This window comes from Bos javanicus, chromosome 26 (assembly GCF_032452875.1).
Source record: "Bos javanicus breed banteng chromosome 26, ARS-OSU_banteng_1.0, whole genome shotgun sequence".
NCBI lineage: Eukaryota > Metazoa > Chordata > Mammalia > Artiodactyla > Bovidae > Bos > Bos javanicus.
In genome coordinates this window covers 44,061,853-44,082,101 of record NC_083893.1, presented here as the reverse complement: position 1 = coordinate 44,082,101, position 20,249 = coordinate 44,061,853, and the positions used below count along the sequence as shown (strand labels likewise).

At 51.3% G+C, this 20,249-nt stretch overlaps 2 protein-coding genes across 6 annotated transcripts in view; one reads left to right on the top strand and one right to left on the bottom strand.

The window, feature by feature from the left end:
- Window positions 1-10,530: 10,530 nt before the first annotated feature.
- Window positions 10,531-20,249, top strand: part of CTBP2 (C-terminal binding protein 2) — a 168,284-nt gene continuing 158,565 nt past the window's right edge. For 2 of the 5 annotated variants that reach the window (XM_061403829.1, XM_061403826.1), the window contains exon 1: window positions 11,013-11,102. The gene's annotated coding sequence lies outside the window, so the exon portion shown is untranslated. Of the gene's footprint in view, window positions 10,632-11,012; window positions 11,103-18,615; window positions 18,706-20,249 lie in introns of those variants that run through there. The other 3 variants (XM_061403824.1, XM_061403830.1, XM_061403825.1) reach the window with 3 other exon arrangements.
- Window positions 15,375-19,589, bottom strand: LOC133239617 (collagen alpha-1(I) chain-like). Its single transcript, XM_061403971.1, has 2 exons — window positions 18,134-19,589; window positions 15,375-17,139 (listed from the first exon to the last, which is right to left on the bottom strand). Exon 1 carries the CDS (start codon window positions 19,587-19,589, stop codon window positions 18,321-18,323), a length of 1,269 nt encoding a protein of 422 aa, XP_061259955.1. The 3' UTR covers window positions 15,375-17,139; window positions 18,134-18,320.

The following is a 20,249-nucleotide window of genomic DNA, read 5'->3' as shown; positions in this document are numbered from 1 at the left end:
GCAGTCCATGGGGTCACAAAGAGTTGGACACGACTGAGTGACTAACAACAAGGATAGAAAAAAAGAGCGAAAGCAAATGTGACAAAATGTGAACAAACTGTTGTAATATAACAAGTGGTGAGTCTGTGGGTATTCACTGTACTCTTAAATCAACTTCTCTACAGATTTGAGCAATCTTGAAAAGTTGACGCTGGGAAGAAAAACTAGCAGATCACTGCTTCGTTTCTTCCCAGCATAAGTTAAACTTGAGGGCAAGTCTCCAGAGATGCACAGGCCTGGGACGAGGGGCACTTACCAGTCCACATCCTGGGGAGCACTGGGCATGCAGACAGCAGAGCCAGGGAGAGCCTGGAAGTCCTCGGACCTGAGGCTCTTTCTTTCGTTTGGCTGTGCTGGGTCTTTGCTGCTATGCAGGCTTTTCTCTAGCTGCAGAGAGCGGGAGCTACTCTCCTGTTGCGGAGCACAGGCTCTAGGTGCACAGGCTTCAGTAGCTGTGGAATGCGGGCTCAGGAGTCGCAACCCAAAGGCTTAGTTGCTCCATGGCATGTGGGATCTTCCTGGACCGGGGATTGAATCTGTGTTGCCCGCACTGGCTGGCAGATTCTTATCCACGCCACCCCCAGGGAAGCCCAGAAGTGCAGTTTCATCCTGGACACCCCAGCCTGTCTGCCGAGTGGCTTTGACGAGTGATCCAAGCTTGCAGCCTCAGCAGCCTCATCTGAAATGCAAGAGCCGCCCTTGCTAATATGAGATAAATGATGCTATCCTGGGACAAGTGAGTGCACCGTGAATGGTGGGAATCGGGCAAGCCTAGGCTCCCCTGGTCAGCTGACCTGATGACCTTATCTGTGGACTTTTCAGGGATGCACCTTTTTTAGTTCCCCAAGGAGGAGGGACTCACTGATGTCAGTTCCAGTTTAGGACCTTTTGCAGGTGATGGAACTGCAGGTTGCATGACAAGTTTTAGACCCCAAACCCAATTCTGCTTGGAGCTGAGTAACACACCCTTTGACAATGGTGTTCCTTTCCCTTCATGCAGCAATTCCAGGGGGTTGGCCACCCTCTTGGCCATTCCAGCAGCTGTCCCACTGTGGACTGTGGGCTGAGTCACATCAGCGGCCTGTATGACTCTGGTGTTAGTCATGGTTTCTGACATGTCTGGACATCTTCATGTCACAGAAAAGCTAACTTAAAATTAACATTCTGGGACTTCCCTGGTGATTCAGTGGTTAAGAATCTGCAAGGGGCCCAGGTTCGATCCCTGGTCAAGAAACTAGATCCCATATACTGCAACTAAGACTCAGTGCAAATAAGTAAATAAATATATATATATATATATTTTTTAATTAATATTTCAAGGGTAGGGTCTCAAGCAGGGTGTGTGATAAGGTGGCCTCTTAAGAGGCCAAGGGACTTTTGAGACTGATGTTAACTCTGTTTGACTGTATGGGACACTAACAGAGAATTCTAAGCTTTCCCACTGCACAGGGATTGGACATGTTTTATCATGGAGAAGGAAATGGCAATCCACTCCAGTATTCTTGCCTGGAGAATCCCATGGACGGAGGAGCCTGGTAGGTTACAGTCCACGGGGTCGCAAAGAATCGGACACGACTGAGCGACTTCACTTCACTTCACTTCACTTCACTTATCACGTATTTCAATCAGTTTCCCAAAGCAAATGAAGTACAGTATACTTGGAGGTTAGACAAACGGCCCTGCATTCTAGATCTGCCACTTGCTGACTGAGGGACCTTCAGGCAAGAGACTGAAATAGGACCAGCTACTAATCTGTGGGGTTCAGGGTAAAATGAAGATGCAAGGTCCTGGTTCAAATTGTTCAGAATTTCAAGACAGCAACTGCAGAGCATTAAAGCAAGCTCAGGGCCCTCCTGAACAAGAGCCTGTGTGACTCCATGGGTCGCAGCCCGTGGAGCCAGTCTTGCACCAAGTCCTCCTTCATTTTTCACAGACAGCCTGCCTTGGGGTCTACACCCTGCCTCAAACTACAGTGAGGATTGAAACGGCTAATACGTGTGCCAGTGCGGTTTGCACGGGGTCCTCTCTCCTGGGAGGCAGCAACCGGCTCAAGTTAATCTCGTACCAAGGGTCCAGGCCAGGCACAGAGGAGACCTTCCTTCAGTGTTTGTTGAGTAGTAGTACCTCAATATGTTTGTTTATTTCCTCCGTATGTTACACTACAGATTCACTCACTTCCACAATCAGCAGGCTTGTTTTTGTTTTCCTAGGACTGGAGTCACTGTTTTTCAAAGGATTCAGGCAGTGTTTTTGTGTATGTGTGTGTGTTTAATTAAAAAATAAAAGTGATGGGCTTAAACCCAAATGCCAATTAAATCCTGAAACTGAGAGCTTCATCCACTTCGATCTGTACCCCTCACTTCATAGAGTGTGAGCATAGGAGTTTTAACACGTGTTTGCAAAGGGCCACAGCATCTGCAAAGGCAAAATGTACTCGCTGATCTGAATTAATTACGAAGCACATCGTGGTTGTATCATAGCCACCAGGAACACAGCTACTCCACGGAAAACAGCCAGGCAAAATTCCCACCTTCATTCAGAACAGCAACTGAGAGCTTCAGATAATGTGGTTCTGAAGTGAGCTGAACCCTCAACAACACAGATAGCTGAGTGACAATACAGTCAAGTCCAACTCCCAGCAACTCTCGCCACACAGACCCTTGAAATACTCAAGTGCATGCAACTAGTCCACTTTATTGCACAAAACAGTCACAATAAAAGAACCCATTATTATCTAGGGCCACTATCTTTTTTCTACAACCGTTGGTTCCTAGAAATGAAACAGGAGAGAGATAGGGAGAGAAGAAATAAGGCCCTCGGTTAGAAGTCTTTGATGAAGGCAGGGCCAGGCGAAAGCTCCCGCCCTCCACCAGTGGCCGTCCAGGAGGCCTTTCACAGGCCCCAGGATCCAGAGACATCAAAGCTGCTCTCAGGGAGGCACAAAGAGGGGAGGAATTATGCCTTCCTGTTTAAAGACTGCCAAACAGGAGAAAATAAGTGCCTTTCAAACTCAACATTTCATACTGCGGCTATGGATTCCATTTTTCCATTACTTTTTTAAAAACTTTTTATTTTGAAATAATTCTTAACAGAGAAAGTGGTTAGTCCTCCCATATATCCATTACTCTGATTCACCAGTTTTTAACATTTGGCACATGGGTTTTATATACTTATTATTTTTTTCTAGACTGTTTGTTGCATATATCATTTTCTTTTGCCCTTTCATTTTTTAAAGTTAAAAATAATATAACAGAATGAAGATTAAAAAAAAAAAAAAGCTTTCAGGATAACCCCCAATCCTACCTCCCTAATACTAGGTTCAATTAAAAATGACTTGATTCTCTTTGTCAATTTGCATATATGATTTTTGTAGAGCTCAGATCTCTTGAAATATACTCCCTGAATGATTCATTCATCCATCCAAGAAATACTTAACCTAGTAAGTACCTCCTTCAATCCAGGCCCTACAAAACCAGTCAAACCATCGTGTAATTTCATGTTACAAAATGTGATAGCTGCTATTAAGAGCAATTCTTGCAATTTTCTCCAAAGGAAAAGTCCCTTGCCCTGACTCAGGGATGTTGGTATGGCTGGAGCTTTTGTGGTATTTATTAATATTTTCCCACCAACTTCTAAAAAAATATATTTTAGTTGGTTATGGTAAGAACATATAAGCAACCCTACAGTAAATCAAAAAGTCAACAAGTGCACTGGAAACTCTTTTCAACAGTGTCTCAGACTAGTTTTTCCAAATCCAGGAAGCGATCCTGTGTCACCAGCACATCAGTGCCAAGCAAGGAGATTTTACTGAGCTTTATTTTCCACAGTATGTACTATCAAACACTTGGTCTTTTGCTGTCCAGACATAACATTGTATGAAAAGAGTTCATATGCCTTTTCAAACAACACAAACCAGCCCTCTCTCATAGCAAGTTCAAGATCACTTTTCACGGAGGAAGGCAAAAGTTAATTCCTGGAACGTGACAAGTAGAGTGGCTGCCATCCTTGGGCATTCACATTTGACTTTAGCTTCGTCTGAGCCCAAGGCAACAAAGAATCATGATGGTTTACAGTTTTTAATTTCTTTTCTAAACTTTTCCTTTTGTACTGGGGGTATAGCCGATTAAGAATGTGAGTTTCAGGTGAACAAGTGAAGGATTCAGCGATACACACACAGACACACATACACAAGTACCCATTCTCTCCCAAACCCTGCTTCCATCCTGGTCACTACAGAACACTGAGCAGAGCCCCATGCGCTGTACAGTAGGTGCCTGTCGGCTATCCATTTTAAACATAGCAGTGGGTTTACACTTTTCAATTATCTGTTAAAAGCAAACCATTAGACCATGAAAGATGCCATTTGTTTATTTACATGCATGTATGTGTATGTACCGGCTTCTCTGGTGGCTCAGACAGTAAAGAATCTGCCTGCAATGTGGGAGACCTGGGTTCGATCCCTGGGTTGGGAAGATCCCCTGGAGAAGGGAATGGCTATCCACTCCAGTATGCTTGCTTGGAGAATTCCATGGACAGAGGAGCCTGGTGGGCTATACAGTCCGTGGGGTCGCAAAGAGTCAGACACAGCAGAGCCGCTTTCGCTTTCTTTCGTGTGTATGTATGTATGCGAGGCTTCCCAGGTGGAGCAAGTGGTGAAGAACCTGCCTGCCAGTGTAGGAGACATAAGCGACAAGAGATGTGAGTTGGATCCCTGGGTCGGGCACAGTCCATGGGGTCGCAAAGACTTGGACACAACTGCGTGACTAACACACACCGTTCATCCATGGGGGAAGGTGGCCCTGTGGGAGGGACTGGGGTGAGTGGTGTGTGCTCTGGGGAAAAGGCAGCATCTCCCAGGGTCAGCTGTGCCAGGCCTGGTCGGCAGGGGATGGCCAAGTCCACAGGAGAAATGCCCCTGCTCTGTGTGTGCTGAGAACTATCCACCCGCCCACACTCTGCAGCACTGCAGCTCCTCTGGGCCAGACCCCTCAACTGGAGAGAGAAGCGCTTTCCCCAGAGCCTCAGGGTTGGAAAACACCCCTGATTTGAGTCCCGAATTCCAGTACCCAGAAAGGAGGGAGACTTCTTGAACAAGGGGACAAGTCACTCTGCTAAGGACTTTTACCAAAGGAGAACTGATAGCCCAGAAGAAACAGAATCAAACCAGAAGGCACAAAGGTGCCTGTTTCGGCAACATCTACCAGGAATGGAGGCTCCCCAGGCCAGTAAACTGAGTCCCCAGAATAAAGGGAAAGCCTCTTCTACAGCACACTGCCGGGCAGTGTGTACATTTCCAACGCCTCCCACTTCAGAAGCCTGATTAACAAGATCGCTGCTGCCACATCTCTTCAGTAATGTCTGGCTCCTAGCGACACTATAGAATGTAACCCACAAGCCTCCTCTGTCCATGAGATCTTCCAGGCAAGAATATTGGAGTGGATTGCCATGCCCTCCTCCAGGGGATCTTACCTACCCAGGGATCAGACCAGTACCTCTTAGGTCTCCTGCATTGGCAGGCAGTTTCTTTACCATTAGATTACCTGAACAAATGAAATATTCTGGGTGAATGGATTTTTCTATTTAACTCAGATCATCAGGAAAAAGTGATTACAGATCTTTTGCAAGACAAAGAAAAAAAAAAGTGTTAGATGCAATATTTCTGAACTATTTATATTACATCTTTCTTAATATGAAAGTAATATGTAGAATTCTGATTCTCAGTAATCATTTATTTTTACTTTCACTATTACAGCTTTTGTTTGTTGTTCTGAAATTGATCCTCAGGAGTCTTAAAATCCACCATACCATACCCATCTTTGTCTTTTTATTTTTTAACCAGTGTCTGACAGCACATTTATTCTGGGACATTCCTTATTTTTTTCTTCCTTTAAAGATTAGATTGAAGGTTTATTACTAAAAAATTAAGAAAGAAAAACCTGTCATATAGGAAGCTAAAAATATGTTTTTAAAGTAAGTTTGCCTTTTTTGAATCCATGCTAATAATGAAGATATGTGTATATAAACAAAGTCAGACAGACAGGTGTCTAACCCCAGCTCCTCACTCACCAGCAGTGTGACCTTGGGGAAGTCACATGAAGTCTTTGGCTTTCACGTGCTCTCAACTGTGAAATGGGGATAATACTAGCATGTCTCTTCTGGGGTTGGTATGAGGATTAAAGATGCATGTCAAGGGCTTAACCCAGTGCCAGGCATCCCAGTGAGTCAAGGACCAGCATTTGTTGCTGTTACAATTATTTTTGTGACTCTTTTCTGTGTCTTTCACAATCCATGTTGGGACACCAGAAATTAAACCTGACCAATTAAATAGGATTAGATGGGAAGAGAGCACAGAGAGTACTAAAAAATTAGCATCTCAGTACTATATACTGTAAAGGTAACTGGCATAGATCAAACTTAGTCAAAGGCATTTATTTAGAAAATTAACTGAATTATATTGTAAAACATTTTCATCTTGACTTCTTATTGAAAAAATACCTTTATACATAATTGTAAGTATAAACTAAGGTTTGTAAAACAAAAGCTACTTTACAACATTTATATTGCAGTAAAACGTGCATAAAATGTACCATTTTGAGGTTTACAGTTGTGAGGCATTAGGCACATTCACAATTGTGGAATCTGTCACCATCATCCATTTCCAGAACTTTTTCATCATTCCAAACAGAAACTCTGTGCCCATTAAACAGTAACTCCCCTTTCTCCCCTCTTCCCTGCCCTTGGTCATCTCTTTCCATTTGTCTCCACGATTTCGCTGATTCCAGACACCTCACATCAGTGGAATCATAATATTTATCCTCTTGCCTCTGGTTTGTCTCACTTGGCATAATGTCCTCAAGGCAGGTCCGTGTTTACCACGTGTTGGAATTCTCTCCTTTTTAAAGGCTGAATAATATTCTATTCTGTGTATAGATCACATTTTTCATCTATTCATCCTTTGACAGATATTTGGGTTATTTCCACCTTTTGGCTACTGTTATGAACATTGGCATACAAATACTTGCTTGAGACTCTGCTTCCCACTATTCTGTGTATATACCTAGAATTGGAATTGTTGATCATCTAGTAAATTCTACAGTACTTTTTGAGGAACTACCAAACTGTTTTCCACAGTGGCTGTACCAATTTATATTTAATTTCTAATTTCTGACATCGTTACCAACATTTGATATATTATATATTTTATAATAGCCATCTTGATGAATATGATATAATATCTTTCTGTGATATTGATTCACATTTTCCTTATGTTAGGGAAATCTCCTTGTTGGTCATTTGTATATATCTTCCTTTGAGAAATGTCTATTCAACTCTCGGCCCATTTAAACATTCCTGTTGCTGTGTGGAACATCTTTTTAAAAACTGGAGTTTGAGGGGCTTCCCTGGTGGTCCAGTGGTTAAGAATCTGCCTGCCAGTGCAGGGGACAGGGGTTCAGTCCCTGGGATAGGAGATCCCACATGCCACAACTAAAGAGAAAAGACCCTGCAGGCCACAACTAAGATCTGGCATGGCCAAATAAATAAATATTTTTTTAAAAATTGGAATTTGAAATAACTCAAATTATTGGGGGCAAATAATTTGTGTTGGGGGCAAATGGACTCTATTTCAAAATACACGTTATCAAGGTGAAATGAGAAATAAGTTTTGGTTCTGAGGATACTTTTTTCTTTTTTAAACATTCTTAAAACAATGAACACAGTATTTTCTTTTCTTTCTGAACACAGTATTTTCTAAGTTTAGGTCAAATTCATGTAGACATACAAGTTGAACAAGTGATCTAAAAAAAGCAGCTGACTTTCTTTCTGTGCTTTCTGGGTGAAAAGAGGGCCACTCAGAACCAAAGATCATCAGTGAAATAAGCAAGCAGAAAATCTTTCTGGTTATTATAGTTTATGCCTAAAAGGCAGAAAAGCAGATAACAGTAGTCCAGTAGTCTGGGGTGGGTGGGGTCACGGTATAATCTAGAACTATCTTGGGTGCCATGACCTTGAGGCAAAACTGGTGGGGCGAGGAGCGCCTCGAAAAAGATGTTTCTAGGGGTACGGGGTGGTCAGAAGATGGGGACCATTAAAAGTGCGGCTCTGGCGGTTTTTCAGCGGAACCGGAGCCACTCCAGCTGGCCCTCCAGGGCCTAAGAGGGTCAAGCAGAAAACGAGCTTCGGACATCCTAGTAACAGAATTTTGTGATCTAGAGGGTGTGAAAAGCCTCGTCCCGCCCTGCCGCCCCTTCTAGGTCTTCAGTAGGGTTCGAAAACCTACTGTTGGATGATAAAGCAACCACCAGGAGTCAGGACCCCCACAAGGCCAGTCGCGCCTGCCAACCTGGGCGCACTTTAGCACACGCTGCGGGCCTGAGTAGGGGTTTTAAAAATGTTAATAGACCGAGAGGCCTAGAGCTGCGCTCTTGGGGAGGCAGAACAGTAGCCCGCGGTTCGGGGACCCTTTCTCTGACTCCCAGGCCCCAGCTGAAGTTACCTCCGATTCGTAGGGCGTGGTGCACTCCCGGGTACGCGGGAAGCCAAACCCGGCGACTCGGCTCCGGGAACCGCTGCCCCGGCGGCCTGCAGAGGCCAGGCCTCACACCCCTCCCCACGCCTTTCCAGCTCAACATCTCAATCCACTTCGTAACATCTCAATATGGTTTTTAAACAGATCGAGACGAAGGGCTCCGTTCAGCCCACACCGGGGGCCCTCGGAGGACGCGCGGCCGATCTTGCGGGCGAAAGATGAGAGTCGGTGGGCTTCTGGGTCGCAGGGAAAAGAGCCCTCCCAGCCCGCATCGCGGAGTCCCTCCAGCAAACCGCGCTCCAAAGCCGCGGGCCACGGGCGTGGGATGTAGCTGCAGCCGGCGCTCGGCCTGGATCCCAGGTTTGGTGTCCAGACACCAACCTCGGGCCCCGGGACGGCGCAAGAGCCCAGGTCCCCGACTCTGGGGCTGGGTGAAGGGGGGTGTACCCAGCCGCAGAGCGCCTCCGTCCCGCGGGTCCCGGAGCTCCCACCCAAAGGCAAGGCTTTAAAAATAGCCCCGGCGAGAACCAGGCAACAGGAAGGAACATTTTTTTTTTTTAATGTGTAAAAAATGTTTTGCTTCTCGTAGGGAACACAACCGCTGCGAGTTCCAGCACATCGGGCTCCCTCCGCGCGCACCCACAGCCATCCACCGCCCCTCGGGCCAAGCGCGGGCAAGCGTCTCCCGGATCCGGATTTGGGGAGCGCAAGTGCCCCCTGTGGCCGGCCCGCGCCTGACCCCGCGGGCCTGAGAAGGCAGAAGCGGCCGGCGGAGGGGCCCGGGAGGAAGTTGGAGCCGCGGGGCCGGGAAAGGGGCAGGTCGGCGCCGCGGGCCTGGCGAGGGGCCCGCCGGAGCCAGGGCCACCCTGGGGCGCTGCGCCAAGGCCCGCGCGCACTCGAGTTCCCCCACGTGGCCGGCCGCCCGGGGCCCCACGTGGAAGGGGCGGAGGAGGAAGGAGGGCGGCTGGAGGGCCGGACTCCCGGCCGCGGCCGCCGGACCCCCCTCAACCCCGCCCGGCCCCTGCCCCGAGGCCCCAGCGCGTCTCCAGGGCCTCCCGGGCGGGGCCAGGCCGGGGAGTGCCCGCCGCGCCCGGCCCCCTCGCCCGCCCGCCGTGCCCGTGTGCACTTTCGCGGAGCCACTAATCCCCCGAGAGAGCCGATTTGTAGTGAGGAGTATCTGTAGGGGGCGAGGCCGGCCCATGTGGGGTTGTGTCATTGGTTTGCAAAGAGAGACCCCGCCTTTGCCCAAAAAAAAAAAAAAAAAAAAAGGGAGCGAGGAGTGAGCGAGCGGCGACCCTCACCTCGCCTCCCGCCTCGCTCCTGCGCAGCCGGCGGCCACCGCGAGACGCGGCCGTGCCGCTTCTTTCCCTTTCCTTTTCTCTTCGTTTTCCTCCTCCTTCCCCGGAGGAGAAAACAAATAAAGAAGAGCAAATAGCCGGGAGGCGCTCGGCTTCCCGGACGCTCCCTTCCCCCGCCCCCCCACCCAACCCGATCCAAGTTGGAAACAGCATCCTCTCGGGGGTGAGCGCGGCGCGGGGCGGGTGCGGGCCGGGGACCCCCAGGGCGGCCCCCTCCCGGCGGGCGGGCGGGCGGGCGCGGGGCCGGGACCGGGCTGGGGAGGATCGGGAGCCGGGTGGGCGGAGGAAGGGGGTGGGGTGGGTGGGGAAGTAGGAAGAGGCTCGGCGGCGAGGGGAGGAGGAGGAAGGGAAGGGGAGGGGAGGGCTGGGGTGGGGAGCGGAGGGGAGGGAAGGGGAGGGGAGGCCGGGAGGGGGGAGGGGCGGGGAGCTGGAGAGATTAAGTTTTTGTGTGTGTGTCCCTGTGTGCGTGTGTCATTTTAAGGTGGCCCGGGAGCGGCCCAGAGGAGCCGGCGGCGGCCCGAGGAGCGAGGGACGGAGCCGGGAGCCATGCCGCGCTGACCCGGGGGGCCCGCACAGCCGCCGCCGCCGCCGCCACCACCACCGCCGCCGGGTGGGGTGGAAGGGGCGGGAGCCGCCGCCGCTGCCGCCGCCGCCGCCGCCTCCCGGGTGGGCGCCCTTCGCCGTGGACGCCGGCGGCCCGGGACGAGGTAAGGGGGGGGGCCTGGGGGAGGGCTGGGGCCGCTGCCGCCCCCGCCTCACCTGCAGCCGCGGGCTGGGGGGCGCCGCGCCCGCGCCTCACTGCGCCACTGGGGGAGGAGGAGGAGGGCGAAGGACACCGAGCCGGCATCCGAGGACATCTTTGGTCTGCGCCCCCCCACCCCCGGCCCGGTGTCCCCGTTCGGCGCTCGAGGGGTGGGCGCAGGCCTGGGGGTCCCTGCCTGCCGTCCCCCCCTCCACCCGCCGCCGCCGATCGCGCCCGCTGGCCGCTGTTTGCGCCAGGATTTTTGTTGTTGTGATGAGAGTTGATGAATGCGAAGTAGGCGGTCACCTTCCTTCCCATCAGGATTGGCAAAAAAAAAAAAGAAACCCCGAGTGCGGCGGCGTCCGGAGGGCAGCGGCGGTGGCGGCCTCTCGGCGACGGTTTCCTAGGCGCCCCCGGCTCCCGTTCCCCGAGGCCGGTGGGTGCGCGCGCGCGCGGGGGCCGCCAGCGACCCAGGCCGAGCGCGCGGCGCGCCGCGGGGACAATACGGCCGGATCCCCCTGGACCGGGAGTCCGAGCGCACGGGGCCTGGGGCCTGCGGGGCGGGGGCGGGGGAGGGGACCGGGGGGTCCGCTGGGAAAACGGGGCGCGCGCGGCTCCGGGCCCCCAGGGGAGCGGCCCCTGCTGGCAGGGGATCCCGCGCGGCGCCCCGGGAGCGCAAGTGAGAGACGGGAACGCAGGCGAAGTGGAACCCTTTTGTTTTGCCGGCCCCGCATTGTTGGCTCCTCCGGGCAGCCGGGCCACATCTGCCGCCGCCGCCGCCGCCACTGCCGCGCCGGGCTCGGCCCGCCAAAGTCGCAGCGGGGCGGGGGCCCGGGGCGAGCCGGGCGACGGGCGCGGGCGGGGGCCGAGCTGGCCGGGCATTTCCTCTGCCCGGCCGCGCTCGCGCCGGCACCACTTCCTCCTCGCCCGCCGCTGCCGCGGCCGCCGCGAACCCGGCCCGCCCGCCCGCCTCCCCCCGCCCTGGCTGCACTTTTCGGGTGGGGCGAACCCAAAAGAAAAAGTTTCGCAGGAGGGGCTGGCGAGGGCGCGCCCCGGGCGGCGGGGACTCGGCGCGGCGCAGCGACAGCCGAGCGGCCGCGATCGCCTCTTCCTCCTTGTCCTCAGCGGCGCCGGACCGACCCGCGCGGCCGAGGGGAAGTGCCTTTCTTTCTCTGCCTGGCGCTCTTCCCAGCTCCCCGGGGCAAGTTGGACACGGGCGCGCGAGATCCGGGGCGCGCGGTGGCCCTTCACCAGCCGGAGAGGCCCGCGGCGTGGCCGGTCGCCCTCTGCCCACGCAGCGCCCGGGTGCTGGGAGGCCGCGGGCCCAGGAGCTCGGCGCGGTCACCGCCGGCCGCGTCGAGACACACACGCGCACACACTCCCTCCGGTGGCTTCGCTTTCCGCCGCCGCCGATGGTCTCGGACACCGAGTGTGAGTGCGCCCGCGAGTGTATGTAGTGCTCCCAGCTCCCCGAATACTTTTTCCGGAGGCAGCCCAAGCAGCTGTTGGCTCCAAGGGTCCCCGTGCTTAGTATTTAACAAGTGAAAGGAATTTTTCGTAGAAATCCCCGCTTGATCTGCGTCCTTGGCGGTGGAGGTTGGTGGCGGTGGCCTGCGTCGTCACGCCAGGCTCACTTGCTCTCTCCGGGGTAAACACATCTTTCTGGATTTTTCCCCGTTTTTTTTTTTTTTAATTTGAAGACTGGAGATCGGGTTAAGTTCTTAGAGAGTCAGACGTGAGTGGCTCGAAGGGTAGACCAGAGAATTCTATCCTATAAATATGCATTGAGAATTTAAAATGCTAAGTGCCTTATTTGCAATTCTGTTGGATATTGTAGAGACTGGTATATTTTTATCTGACATGGATAATTTGGAGGGGACGTTTATTTTGGTTAGTTTACTAAGTGATTCTGCCTCCCGACTTTGGTGAAATAAATCAAACTTTTCTACTCCTTCAAAGAAGACACTCTTCTCTGCTAGGTGCTTGGGTTCAAAGACAAGTTTAAAATTTACCTCGTTTTCAGTTCTTAACTGCTGTTCTGCCTCCATGGTTCTCAAAGTAGAACTTCAGTTTTCATGTGCTTAGGAGAATTCCACTGTTTTGATTTAAAAAAAAATTTTTTTCCCCCTACATTTTGAAGTAATGGGACTTTTAAGGATCTTGTTTTTATAATCATTTGATTTCAAAGAGTACTTCTTAGAGCAATTACAAAGTAATATTCAAAATGCTAATTAACACTTTCAGTCAGAGCAGCTTTCATATTGAAACAGGATTTCTTTTCTCTTTTTTAAGTACCAGGGACCCTATCCCAGAGTTGAAACACTAAATATCCTTTTGTCTAGCATCAGATCTCTGTGCGGCTCTGACACTCTCCTGTAAAAACCCTAGTGCCCTTTTTATTGCCCCCAAAAGAAAAGTTAATGAGATGGTAGATTTCAAGCAAAAAACCAGGCCCTCCTTCTTGCAAAATATGCTTCCAGTTGCCATTGAAGTTAGATGCTAGCTGTGAATGCACTTGGCTTTAATGAAACCAGTTTAATAGTTCACACTTGATCAAGTATAACAGGACCAAACAAAGGAAATACGCCAGCATATTTCTGTAGAACATTGAGGGGTTTAGGGCAAGTGTTTATGCGGGGTCACCCCCTCCCCCAACTCTGTCCCTGGTAGCAGGGAGTGAGGGTTGAAGGCAAAGGGAATTTATGACACTGATTGGTTTTCTGTGCCCGAGGGGTAGGGACCCATGTTTGTCCCTGTAGAAAACAGTTATTAGAGGAAATTTATGAATCTTGGGTTTGGAGCTTGTTTTGGATCTGACTAGGTGCCTTTTGGTTTATTTCTTTTTCCTGTTGATAAAGCAAGGGTGGGGGTGGGTTGGAGATAAAGCTAGGTTTGTTTTTGTCCTCTTTTCTGATTGTGCATTAATAACAGCTGGGTGGAGGGTGCTCTCTGTAGCTCTGTGGATTTGAGCTCAGAGCCCTACTATTTAAGATTTCAGTTGGGATCTTTGAAACTGTCCCTTAACTGGGTGTTCTCCTGGGTGAGGGGCAAGGCGAATTACCATCTCTTATCTGTGATTTAAGCAACAACAGCAAAAAAAAAAAAAAACAAACCCAACAAAAACCTCTGTCCTTAAGAGGGTTTCTTTTCGGGGCTGGAATTGCAACTTATGTCTGGCACTTAGTCATTGACTAGGTGAAGAAATATTTGCAAAGTGTGTGTCTTTAAAGTTAAAAAAGTTTAAAAGTTTGGCTACTTAAAAACAAATACTACTAGCATTGTAAAAATACACCAGTGACATACTTTGTGAGATATTTTGGCCTTTTAAGACTCAGGGCACACCTGTTCCTGCAAAGTCGAGTTTGCTTTCCCTGGCATTGTTAATCTGGTCGTGTACACAAGATGAAACAGGAAAACTTGCTATCTGTATAATGATTAACTAGCCATCAGTTACCCTTTCAGGGAATAATCAATACGTTTACTCTTGACTTGTAAAACTCCAGAAGGAAATCCTATTCATAAGTCTGAAAAGTGTTTTAATGAGAGACGAAATGGCAACAAACAGCAACAGCAACAAACAAAACTGCAAAGTTAACCTGGAACTTTTTTAGTGCTCTGAGTAGCCAGCGACCAGGTAAAGGATGAGTGTGTACATAGTTAAACATACTGCGTTAAGCACAGTGCAGGAGTGGGAAAGAATTTTATTGCTGTTAAAATATTCTGGCCAAGGGAGCTCAGGTTGGCTCACACCATTGGAAATCCTTGAGGTTCAAAACCAAAAGGGTGGCCCCGCTGGGGTCTAACGCCCCAAAGCCATTTGCCAACCGTTCTCTCCATTATGAATCATTTTTGAAGGCAGTTATCCCCTTTGCACTTAACACTTTTCCCTAAATGGAAAAAATGTAAAGCGTTTACAGCAACCATAGAACGGCCACCCCAGCTGTCATTTTTTACCACTGTCATTTCGATAGAGAAGGGCTGTCACCATAAGGTATGTGAGTACAAGCCTGGGTCCCTCTGTGAATGATCTATCGGCGAAAGTAGCAGTCCAAGTGTCTCGTGTTCCTGATACTGGCCACAAATATATGTTCATATAGGACATGTTTGGGAAAGGAAATTTATCTGTTCTTCAGAGCACAATTCCGGTAGTGTTTCCACCTCCTGGCTGATAGTTCACTTACAGCGGTGGAACACATTTTCGTAGTAATTAAGAAAACGGGAGTGCAGTTTGCTTGACCCTTCGAATAGACTACTCATACTTAACACCGCGTATTGAAACGCTGCGCCTTGTTCTCCAAGAAGGTTCCTGTGCGATTCGCTAGCTAAGGAATGCTTGTGTGGACTTCCCCTCCTGCAGACTTTAGCAGGCGCAGGAAAACGCTGGAATGGATATGCTCTCAGAGGCTATACTGCCTGGGCAGTATCAGTTTTCTCCTTTCCAGCTGGTAAGCATGTCCTAATTTACGCTGCTACAGTTAAAGTTACAGCGTCCTGGGAAAGAAGGAAAAATATAAAACTCCCCACCCTACCACCCTCACCTAACCTTTTGAAGTTAATTTTTGTTCAAGTGTGTGTTTGATGGAATATGTATCAAAGACTCATGAAAGGGATTTTTTTCTTTTTTTTTTAAACATACCTATGTCTGGGTTTGGAAAATTATACTTAATAATTGCTAAAAACTTCAGAACCATCTTTAAGGTGTTCAGCCTTTCTTTTGATCATGATTTAATGGACAGTAGTATCCAAGTGCCATCAGTGTGACTCTAATAATCTGAACAAATTAACGTCCCAGCTTCATGTGTAGTTTGCTCTTAGCATCATTATTAGTGTTTCCAGCCGAAATTACAGCTACACTTGGGCCTTCAGGACTGCACCAGTGAAAAGAAGGGCTTTGCACATTGTGCTAAAAACCAGGATTCGCAGATGAATACAGAATGTACAATGGTGAGCGGCCAGGCCATTGTTTGTGCGGAATGTTGACAGTGGGAGCCAAGGGGCAGCTTCATTCTCTAACTGCTCGGGAACACAGAAACTTCAGGAGCTGCACACGGGTGGGAACCAGGCTCGCAGTCATCCGTCTTTGCCCAGCCGCTGGCCTGCTCCCTTTCCAGATTTTTTCTTAGAAGGTGGTCTTTTCTGGACTGCCAGGGAACTTTGTGTGCTTTCTCTTCTCAGTGATCTACTTTTTTGGAGACAAGATTCTGAAAGCAGATAACAGGGTTCTTCAAAGAAAGCGTACACGAGGCAAACTTTTTGTCTCCCTGGAATGCAATTTTCAGAAATCATACTCAACCCTTACCAGAAATCAAGGCATCTGAAGTCACAGGAAGCAGTGGTGTTTATTTTTATTATTTCCCTCACATTAAAGTCATTTTGGGTTTGTTGGTGGTGTTAGGGGAAGTGCAGTGAAAATGAGTATTTGTTGGATTTTTGTATTTTGCTGCACAGCTGCTGCTATTTCTGGAAACGTTCCTCTGAGTTGCATCTTCTTCCTCCATTCACCAAGCTTCCTGCTTGCACATGGGAGCTGAGGTTCCCAAGTGGGGCCCAAACTCTTGCTACAGGGGCAGGCACTCCTGTTGACCTTTTTCGCCCCTCCCAGAACTGGGGGCAGTGTGGCCCTGGCTCCTTGTTGAGGCCTGATTGATGCCCGTTCTGATTGGGGTGAGGAGCTTTGGTTACAACTTTGGGGGCCAGTTGACTTTCCACCTGTATCTAGCCCGGTTCTTCCTTGAGTGAATGTTTTAGAAATGATCTGCTTTAACTGTTTCTGTAACGAAATGTAACAGATGGTTCCTTAAGGTTGGGCTTAATAGTCACAACAGTGATAAGACCCTTGGGTTCTTACTCATGGATTCATGTAAGGGATGCTTTTCCTTTCACGGAGAATTGTGACTTTGCTTCTGGGTAGTAATAGAGCCTTCATTATCCCCAGGACCATCGGATGGTATTTAGGGGATGTTAATCCCGAATAGCTGTCGTTGCTTGAACTTGGTGGGCAGCCTGCCTTTGGGTGTTGTTCACTGAGAGTCCAAACATGTCTTGGGATGGGGGGAGGCGGTGCTTTCCAACAGAACCCTGTGATTCTTAAAATCCTTTGGGCTTGTAAAAAACCCAACAACAACAAAACTTTACATTGTTACTTTCCCTCCCTCTCAAAAGTGCTCAGAAAGGTGCTTTTTGCATTAAAGTAAATCCTTAGTTATGACTTGAGTTGCTATTAATTGGCTTGAAGATTGGTTCGAAGTCCTGGCCACTTTTCTGTGTCTCATCCCAGCCCAGGTTGTGGCAGAATCTTGGAAGGGCCTTTGAACAGAGTTCGTCACATGGGGAATGTGTAGGTCTCTCTGCAGTGCCCAGGCTGGCCACAGGGTTTTAAACTCACTGCTCTGCTCCAGCCATGCCTGAAATCTGGACTTCAGCACAGGACGAACAAAAACTTCATTATGGAGTCATGGAATCCCTGGAAGTTTCTTTGGAAAGAACAGGAGACCGAGATCATAGAGGTCAGCTCCTCTGGCCTGATTCCCCAAGCATGGCAATTTATAAAGCTTGATGGGTGAAAATGCCCTGCATCCAACCTGGAAGTGATTGTGTTGTTTGTAGCGGCCCCAGGTGTGTGCGTCTGTGTGGAGGGATGGGGGTAGGGGGCGGGAGGACCTTCAGGTGAATTTCCTTGGCTGTCGTGGGTAGAGGCCACCTTTACCGTGTGCACCTTTCCTGCTGAAGGAACCCTGGCTGGGACTTGATTCTTTGGCTAATGGATGTGTTTAGTGCGGTCGGTCCAGAAGTGCAAACAAAGTCTGCTTGTTCAGCCCCAGGTGGGCCTCACACCCATTTGGATGGTGAGGAGCCCGTAGGGTGTTGCACCTTCCGGGTCTGCCCACCTGGAGGGCAGCCTGGGCCAGCAGGGAGCAAGGGGGAGTGGGATGGGGGAGGGGGTAAGGGGACTGGGGTGGGCTCGGAGCTCAGAAAGCCCCTTCCAGGGATGGTCGAGGGGACTGAAGTGGAGCGGCCTCGCCTGGTCACACGGGCATGCTTTGCTGGGAGGGACAGAGAGCTAGTGACACCAGGGAGGCCTTGCTGTGGGAGCTCCAGGCCAGATGGGCTGCGTGGGCTCCTAGCACTGGCTGAACTTGACTGACCACTGGGCCCCTGCGTGGGGCAGAGGCTTTCCAAACAGCAGAGACCCCCCCCCCCCCACACACACACACCTCAAGGGCAGCCCATGCTTGGGGGCAGCTGCTAAGGAACTGAGGGGTAGGAATGCTGCGATTTCTTCCTGGTGGTGTGATAAACATTTTGGAAAGTTTCTTTCCAGCTTCTCTTCAGACAGTGAACTGTGTGGGCTGCAATGCTGGCTGATTCCTCCAGCTGCCCCTTGGGTCCTGGATGAAGCCAGAGGCCCAGTGTGGATGCCACGTTTTCTGCCCGTATTCCAGGTACAGGAAGGACACAGTGATGTACCTGATTCCATTTCCTCAGCGCTTTGTGGTCGTGGGCTAGAAGTCACTCCAGGGGGGCAATCAATAAAGAGTATATTTTGCCGTGCAGATAGCAATATGGACATATAAGTGCCTACAAGTAAAATCTCAGAATGTTTTTGATCTTAAGAACATTTCACAGTCATTAATCTTCACGACGCTCCTGCGGGCTAGGTAAATAGAGCAATTCCTATTTTATGCGAGGAAGAAATGTTGAATTGCCTCTGCCAAGTCATAAAGAGGCTGATCTCCGCCTCCTGTTTCCGTAGCTGGAGTTTGGGGGCCCCGGGCGCCCGGGGAACCCCATCGTCTCGCCCAGACTGACCGCAGGGCGACTTCCGGGCCCCTGCTCGACCTTGTGCTGCGGGGAGGGCAAAGCTGGGGCCTGGGTGAAGGCAAACCCGCCCTACCTGGCCGCGCGCTACCTGGAGGGGGGCGTGGTCTGCGGCTGCCCCGCCCCGAACGCGCCCCGCCAGCCGGGGTGCTGGGCCTTGCTGGAAGGACGGGGTCTCCTGGCGTCTGGGGTTCGGGGCTTCTGGGACCCCAGCCCCGAAGGTGAGGTCCACCTGACCCCCGGGAGCCCGCGGACCCGGCGGCTCCTTCCCTCCCCTCCAGACTGGCTTACCTGAAGGCTCCGCCTCCGAAGACCGCCCGCCTGCGGCCTCGCCCCGGCGATCCTTCCCTGCCCCCGGGGGAGGGGGCCCTCGGCTATCTGTTGTACCTGCCACCCCCACACCCACCCCATCCACAGAGCTGACCCCGACTCTGCCGGAAGCGCCCCTCCCCCGGCGCTTCGCCCTTTCACTTGTAGATAGGGAGCCGCTTCCCGCTGCGGGGCCGCCGTCGAGAGGCGCTGGAGATGGCCCTTCCCCCCCGCAGTGCCCACTTCCTCCTCCTCCCACCTCCCGCAGCCCCGTGCGGGGTCCCTCCCCTTCGCGGCCGCCCACCCGCGGGCTGGCCCGCGCCCTTCCCAGCCCCCGCCAGCCACCCCTCCCCCGGCCGGTACCTGGAAGGAGCAGGGAGAGGACGCATGACACCGAGGTGGGCCCCGACCCCGCGAGCGAGGCTTGGAGCAGAAGCAGGTATCCCGCTAGACCGTGCCCCAGCCAACCCCACTCGACGATCGCAGACTCCGGGGACCTTAGAGCTGGAGTCGTGTGTGGTCCCGCCCGCCACCCCCCCCCCCCCCCCCCCACCGGACAGGGAGGTTCGTTCATTGCACGATGGTGGCTCAGATGCAACGAGCTGGTAGACGGTCCCATGCCTGGCCGGGGCCTGGCCGGCTCCGCATCCTGTCCCTGGGGCGGTGTTGAGGCCGCAGTTTCCGCCGCCACCTTCAAATCCGGGGTATTTCGCTTGAACTGCGCAGAGCGCGGCGGTAGCTCCGAGGGCTCCCGGGCCTTTGCAGGCTTCTCCAGGCTGGGAGCCGGATGGGCCATGTGACCAGAGGCTGCGGCCAGAAAGTGAAGAGCCGGGATGACTTTTCCTTTCTGCACCCCTCTTCTCCTTGGAGGAGGAATTTCTCTGTTTGGCGCTTTCTCGCCCCGCAGGCTTAACTTGTTACCCAAGTAGTGCTTACAGGCTATTTAAGTCGTTGTTCTGTTTTTGTGATAACACTGCGGACTACCCTTTATTGAGCCTCTGTTTAGTATCTTTCTCACTCTCACTAAGACGCTTGGCCAGTGTTTGCATCGAACCTTCACAACAAGGTGGGTGAGGTGTCGGAAACAGGGCGTGCTCCTGCCCTCCAGGTGGCTGAGCTGGGACTTGAAGAAGCTCCTGGAGATGAGGACCAGCCCCCTGGTGGGGGGGCTCTTCCCCGCTGCCCTGAGAGCAGAGGGGAGGTGAGCATTAAGGCTTGCCCCACATCTGGCACTTTCTCCCCAGGGTTCAGATGGCTTCACCGAAACAATGGTCTTTCTCAGGCCCAGAGTTGCCTTCCAGATCACATGGGGCTATGAGAAGTCTGGCTTGTTTTAATTTCCGTCTTTGATTAGTGGTCTTTTGTTGGGATCTCACGATCTAATGCCAACGAAGGGTTTCTAGATGGTTTCCTGGACCAGGCCTGTTTTAAATTCACTCAGCTTTCTGAGTTAATG

Excerpts from the sequence above, each read along its gene's own strand:
- LOC133239617 (XM_061403971.1), bottom strand. The coding sequence starts at position 19,589 with ATGGCCCATCCGGCTCCCAGCCTGGAGAAGCCTGCAAAGGCCCGGGAG.